General features: G+C 58.9%; 1 protein-coding gene across 1 annotated transcript in view; it reads right to left on the bottom strand.

Moving 5' to 3' along the window:
• Positions 1-6,806, bottom strand: part of CHD5 (chromodomain helicase DNA binding protein 5) — an 81,327-nt gene that overhangs the window by 40,286 nt on the left and 34,235 nt on the right. Inside the window, exons 16-20 of the mRNA XM_012662557.1 lie at positions 5,203-5,340; positions 4,996-5,117; positions 4,038-4,211; positions 3,519-3,660; positions 2,200-2,331 (exon numbers count right to left, since the gene is read on the bottom strand). Of these exons, the coding sequence (XP_012518011.1) occupies positions 2,200-2,331; positions 3,519-3,660; positions 4,038-4,211; positions 4,996-5,117; positions 5,203-5,340 (708 nt within the window). The remainder of the gene's footprint in view (positions 1-2,199; positions 2,332-3,518; positions 3,661-4,037; positions 4,212-4,995; positions 5,118-5,202; positions 5,341-6,806) is intronic.

Here is a 6,806-nt window from a genome sequence, read left to right as displayed (position 1 = left end):
CTCGAAGTTCCGCGTGAGGATGAACTTGTAGTACTTCCTGCAGGAGAGCACAGGACAGCGGGCTGCGCACGCCTGGACCGGGCCGGCCTCGGGCAAGACTCATTTGTGTTCGTGGTTTTTTTTTTTTTTTTTTTTTTTTACAGGCTCATCAAGTGAAGCAGTGGAGTGGAGAAGGAGAAAAGGAATCTGTCACTGGTTGTGATCAATTAGCTATAAACACCACTGCACTTGGACCAACCTGCCCTTGGTTCTTGAGACATGGTTTAGCTGGATATAAAACTATGAGCATTTCCCCTCAGTGTACTGGAGAGTTTGCTGTGGTCTCTACCGCCTGTTGTTGCAGCGGAGAATGCAGAGTGGCCTTTCCTTTGCAGGTGCTAGGTCGGAAGTACTGCAGTTTCCCACCACAGGTTTAGGGGCTAGTTTATTTACATTTCTTCTGCTTGGTGCCCCAGAGTGCACTCCAGGTCTGAGACCTCCCATCTCTCTCCAGAGCTGCAAACTCTCACTGAATCCAGCTGCTTCACCTTTTCCTCAATTCCTTCTTCTGCAGCTCCGATTAGATGACTGTCGGAGCCTCTCAACATACCCCGCAGGTTCTCTCTCGGTCTTCCCTCTGTCTCTCCGGGCTGCATTGTGGGGCGATGCCTCGGCACCAGGTTCCAGTTCATCGGTGTCCTCGTAAACAGTGTTCAGTCTGTCTAGTCTGCTAAAATGTTTTACTTCAACTCTGTGCACATCATTTTTCTATCCAACTGTTCTTGTTTTGTTTCTTCCTGTTTTTGCTTAACTTTTTCTTTATTCTGGAGTGTCATGTACTCCATTATTTTTGAGTATTCTAAACATGTTTATTTTGTTTTATTTTTTTTAAGAGATAGGGCTGGATTTGAACTCCTGGGCTCAAGTAATCCTCCCACCTCAGCCTCCCAAGTAGCTGAGATTATAGGCCTAAACCTGTTTATTTAAAGTCTTTTGCAGGCTATTGTATAATTCTTTTCACTTGGATTTTACTTACTGTTTTGTGGATGTCTTAGTATTTGGTTTCATATGGGTTTCATAGACTCATTTGTGTCCGTGGTTTTTTTTTTTTTTTTTTTTTTTGGAGACAAGGTCTCACTCTGTCACCCAGGCTGGAGTGCAGTGGCATGATCATAGCTTCCACCTCAGCCTCCAAGTAGCTAGGACTACAGATGCGCCACCACACCTGGCTAATTTTTTAAATTTTTTATAGAGACAGAGTCTCACTATGTTGCCCACACTGGTCTTAAACTCCTGGCCTCTAGAGATCCTCCTGTGCTTTCTCTCTGTGCACATCTCTAGCAGTTGTGCGGTTCCCTGTACTTGGTCTCTCAAGGTCTCAGCCCAGACTCACGTCTCACGCTGGCAGTGGTACCGGGGGCTGTGGCTGCGTCTCCCAGCCAGCCCACGGCTGGGTCCCGCTCTGGCTCACAAGCCTGGTCGCTTCCCAGTGTTCTTTGGCCTGCTCGGGCCAGGGCGTGACCAGGGCGCAGGCAGCTTGTGCAGCTCTCAGCTGACACTTGTACACAGGAGCTGCGTCCCAGACTCTGGCTTTGAGCAATGTGCCTGGCTTGGTCCTACCACAAGGGAACATCTTTAGCCCTAGGACCCCGCAGGACCACAGAGGTGGGTACCTAGACTGAGCAGTTGAGGAGAGGAACTAACTCATGTGTCTCTGTACCCATGTGCCTAGCACAGAGCCTGTTTGCACGACGGATGCAAACAAAGGAACAAGGAACAAATACACAAACCTTCAAGGCCAGACAGCCCTGCCTCTGACTGCCCAAACCACAGTGACGCCAATGAACCTTCCGGATCAGGCTGGAGGAGGGGCTCCTCTCCAACCAGCCCCAGGGCCCCCCCTTAATGAGCAGCCAGCTGCAGGGAAGGGACTGGGCAGGGGGAGGGGCGAGCACGCCAGCCTGGACACAAGGGCTGGAAGGGGCAGGGGCAGGGGGCATGGGAGACGCTGCTCTTGGCAGCAAATGGCCCCGACCTCCCTGACTTGGCAGTCAGCCAGCTCCCAGGCTGCATCATGCCAGGGCCCGGGGATGACCCCTGACACACAGCCACGTGGCCCACACGGCAACGGCATCCAGCCCTGAAGGGCGGCCTCAAGCAGCTAGGCAGGATGCCCCTGTGGGGCGTGGGCTGGGGGCCCGGCGGCGCCAGCGCGGTCACCTGGGAGAAGATGAGCACGCGGTGCCCCTCGTCCCGCAGCTTCTTCAGCATTTTCTGCAGCAGCATGAGCTTCCCCGAAGACTTGACCAGGGAGCTGCCGTCGTAGGAGCCGTTGGGCAAGACAGGGGCCTCCTGCAGACACAGCAGGAGCGGGGTGTTGGCGGGCTGCCCCCATCTGACTCTGCGTCTCAGAGGCCGCAGGGGACAGACAAGGGCCACCACCCCCGGGCTGACTGCCCATCTGCCCTGCCGAGCATGAGGCCCAAACCCGAGCCAGGCAGGCTCAACGGCATGGGACGGGCCGTGGGTTGCCGGGGCCCTGGCTCCAGGCACCGTGTCCCCAGGCAGGGCTCAGAGACCCGCCTGCCCTGCCCTTGGTCCTGCTCCCTGGCTGGCACGCCAAGACCGAGCCATCAGTGAACGAACAGATGATGCGGAGCCCGAAGCTAAGCCGGCCTTCCCAGCAGGGGTCGGCCTGGTCGCTGTGGTCACCACAGGGCGCATCCAGGCAGGGCCAACCCCCTCGGCCTAGCTCAGGCTAAGTCCCAACGGAGGCCCCGCCGCCGCAGAGCACGAGTAGGACCCGGGGTTGCCTCCGAGGCCTCAACCCACAGCGCAGCCTCCCACGCCTGACGCTGCAGTGTTCTTTCTCACTGGCGGAGGGAGGCGTAAGTCGTAGAGGCTTAAATTAGAACCAGACGGCAGGTGAAGGCCGACACCCGCTGAGCACTCAGCGCGCCAGCTCTGCGAGGGCACTTCAGGTGGCCCTTCCCCTCCGTATTGTCCCCATTTTACAGAGGGAAGGGCTGAGGCTCAGAGCTGACCATTAGCTTCCCTGTGGGGCTGCGGCCAGGATCTAAACCCACGCGCGTCTGACTCCAGGCCCCAGGGTCTCGACCACAGCTGCGCCTGGACTCACCCGGGAGCTGGTTAAACACAGGATTCCTGCGCCAGGCCTCGGGCCTCCCTCCCTCGGTGACCGGTGCAGCCAGGTCGGCCCTCAGAACCCTGCCTGGAGTCCCACCGTGCTGAGGCTGGAGGGGACCCTGGGGCAACCTGATGCCCTCCTTACTTGTGGGTCACGGCTGGGGCTGAGGGAAGGAGAGGGGCCCGCCCGAGCAGTGGGCAGAGGCAGGTTCAGAGACTTCTCCTGGCACCATGGGGACACCTGTCACCTCCAGGTCCTCATTCTTGGGGAGGTGCTGAGGGCCTAAGCCATGGGCACGTCCCACAGTGGCCCCAAGGAACCTACCCCAGGTGCCACAGAGCACCTACCACGTGGCCACGGGGAACCTAGGACCGCAGCCTGGGGCACGTACCACGGCGGCCACAGGGAAGAGATAGGGGTGGTTGCAGCACTTCTTCAGGTCCATCATGATGTTGAGCAGCGACACCTGGTTCCCGCCGCCCTTGGAGTTCAGCGCCTCGAAGTTCCGCGTGAGGATGAACTTGTAGTACTTCCTGCAGGAGAGCACAGGACAGCGGGCTGCGCACGCCTGGACCGGGCTGGCCTCGGGCACTCTCTGCTCGGCGGGGAGGCTGGCGGCCGGCGGCCAAGCACCACTCACAGAGAGACCTGGGGGAGCCCTGAGAGGTGCAGCCACAGGCCTGGAGTCACCCTGCAAGTTCTGGAGGACATGCTAGAGCTCGGGCAGCCCAGACTCCGGTCGCAAAATCTGAGAAGAGGCCCCAAGAAGGAAGCACAGGCTAAAGGTGAGCCACAGCCTGGGTGGGGCTGGAGAGCCCTCCCACCCACCGGGAGAGGCACCCCGGGAAGGCCAGGTTGGGGCCTTCAGGGAGGGGTGGCTGAGGCCCCGTGGCGGGGCCCCAGCACTCACTTCTGCATCTGGCTCAGCTCCACGCGGACAATGAGCTCGGTCTTGGCCGGCATGTTCTTGAACACGTCAGCCTTGAGCCGCCTGAGCATGTGTGGCCCCAGCAGGTCATGCAGCTTCTTGATCTGGTCTTCCTTGGAGATGTCGGCAAACTCCTCCAGGAAGCCCTCCAGGTTGCTGCAACAGAGAGCTGGGATAAGCGCCAGGAGCGGAGGACTGGAGCAGGCCGAGCCCTCTGCAGAGGGAGTCAGGATTGGGAGTGGGGGGTGGGGAGAGTGTCACGGGCCAGCTGGGAGCCCTGGCATTGCCCTGGGTGTCTCTCAATTGCTGTCTAAGCATGTGTCACCCCTACACACACAGCCTTCTCTCTCGCGGCCACGCTGGGTACCCTCCATCCTCAAAGCCGTCCCGGACATGAGCCTCTGAGACTGTCACCCAGATTACAGACAAGGAAGCTGAGTCTAAAGGGTGGCCAAGGTTATACGGTCCAGCCGTGCCAAACCTGCCCTCAAATCTACGTCTCCTAATTCCAGAATCGGCACTCTTCATCCTGCCCCTCCACTCTGAGCAGAACAGGGGGGCAGGTGAAGACCAGGAGGCTGGGGCCTGGGGCTCCGTCTCCACCACCCCTGCCCAGGCCCTGGCCCCTGCCTGCCACCACTGTGCCCAGGTGAGGCACCCGGTTCTCAGTGGAGGGAAAGGAGTGAGCCGGGGGCACAGAGGCAGGGACAGGTGCCCAGGAAGAGCCCCGGGTTGTCTTCCGGGGCCGAGCCAGGGGGAGATCGTGGCATTAGCGGCAGCTGATGTTTCTCGAGCACACACCCCCCACAGGAGGTCACAGAGGGGACCCCCACTGGTGCTCCCATTTTCCTGAGGAGGAAGGCAAAGGCCAGCAGGTCTCAGCGCCAGGAGAGCCCCCAGCCCCACCTCCCACATCCCCAGCCAGGCCCTGGTGACTCACTTGAACCTCTCCGGGGTCAGGAAGTTGAGGAGATGGAACAGTTCCTCCAGGTTGTTCTGAAGGGGCGTCCCCGTCAGCAGCAGCTTGTAATCGATCTTGTAGCTGTTCAAGACCCTGAAGAACTGAGAGGAGGAGGGGGACTCCCGTCAGGGCAGCTGTGGGGTCTGGCAGCCGGTCTCCCTGCACCCCACGGCCAGCGCCACCTACCTTGGACTGGTTGTTCTTGAGCCGGTGGGCCTCATCCACCACGAGACAGGCCCACTCGATGGAGCCCAGGATGGCCTGGTCAATGGTGATCAGCTCGTAGGAGGTCAGCAGGACATGGAACTTGATCTGCACTTCTTTCTGGAGGGGAAGGGACGCGTTTGGGAGGCGGCGGCTGGGAGCGGAGCAGATCGATCTCAAGAGACAAAGAGTCAAGAGCAGGTACGGCCAGGAATCCCACAAATACTCCAAGGAGCCCCGGAGCCTGGCCAGCCTGGGCCCAGAGAGGAAGACACAGGCCGGGGGTGGGGATCAGCTGAGGCCCAGAGCACAGTCCCGAGAGAGGCTGGGGTTTAGGGGAATGAAAAATAAACACTGCGCTGAGCTCTGCTCACAACGGTACTGGCTGCCGCCGAGGGGCAGGTGGCGCAGGACAAGCCCTGTGCTGAGTCCCTCCTGCCCTCGCCTACCCTGTCACATCCCCAGCCAGAGCCCGTGGGGCCTCCGGCTGGAGAACTCTCCCGGGGCCCCATGGCTAACCAATGGCCGAGCCAGGAACTGAACGGAGAGAGGGGCCTTGCACTCTGGGTCTAATACTCTGTAGTTGCCGATTTGAAATTCTTAATCAAATTTTATTGTCCCAGGGGACAGCGGAGGGTGCGAGGTCTCCCCTCTCTGGGACAGGTTCTCAGGTGCCTGCTCCCTGCCCCTACCAGGTGACCACTGTCCCCGGCACGCCTGGGCGCTGGTGGGGAGGGGCGTCAGGTGCACACTCTATGCACCAAGTTGCAGGGCAGGACGCCAGTGCCTGGAGGATCCGCACTCACCCAGGCAGGACCCCCGTGCTCAAGGGAGCACAACACGAAAGAGCAAATTAACGACACTGGGGCAAGTTGAGAGGAAGACCTTGCAAATAAGGAAAAACTGCTTTCCTGCACTTGAACAAGGGGGCCCTGCACTTTTATTTTGCGCCGGGCCCACCAGCGACGCCGCCCATCCAAACCAAGCCTGCCTCTCCCAGCAACCCACGTCCCGTGGGAAGGGATCAGAGAGGGGCTGAGGGAGGCCTCGCTGCACAGGCTAAGCCTGCAGGTGGCACCTGGTTTGCATACAGCCCTGGCCTTTCCACCTGGGACCTTTGTCAAGTTCATTAACTGCCCAAGTGTCAGTCTTCTCACCTATCTGTGTGAGTAATGCCATGAGAATTCAAAGAGCCAAGTCTGTTCCTCAAAAAATCAAAAACAGAGTTACCGTATGATCCAGCAATTCCACCTCTGGGTGTATGCCCACAACAAAGTGAAAGCCGGGACCAGAAAGGACGTTTGCACATCCACTCACATCAGCGCTGTTCACGGTAGCCAAAGGCGGACACAACGCAGGTGTCCATTGTGGAGAAACAGATAAACAAAACGTCTATCTATCCACACGACGCAATGTCACGCAGCCTTAAAAGGGAAGGCATCTGACCCCGCGATGACATGGATGGAACCTTGGGGACATTCTGCTATGTGAAATGAACCAGTCTGGTTCCACTCTCATGAGGTCCCCAGAGTAGTGAGATTCATGGAAGATAGCAGAACACTGGCTGCCAGGGGATGGGCTGGGGA

The sequence above is a fragment of the Propithecus coquereli genome, unplaced genomic scaffold, assembly GCF_000956105.1.
Source record: "Propithecus coquereli isolate 6110/MARCELLA unplaced genomic scaffold, Pcoq_1.0 Scaffold77, whole genome shotgun sequence".
In the NCBI taxonomy this organism is placed as follows: domain Eukaryota; kingdom Metazoa; phylum Chordata; class Mammalia; order Primates; family Indriidae; genus Propithecus; species Propithecus coquereli.
This window is presented reverse-complemented; position numbering and strand designations above follow the sequence as displayed.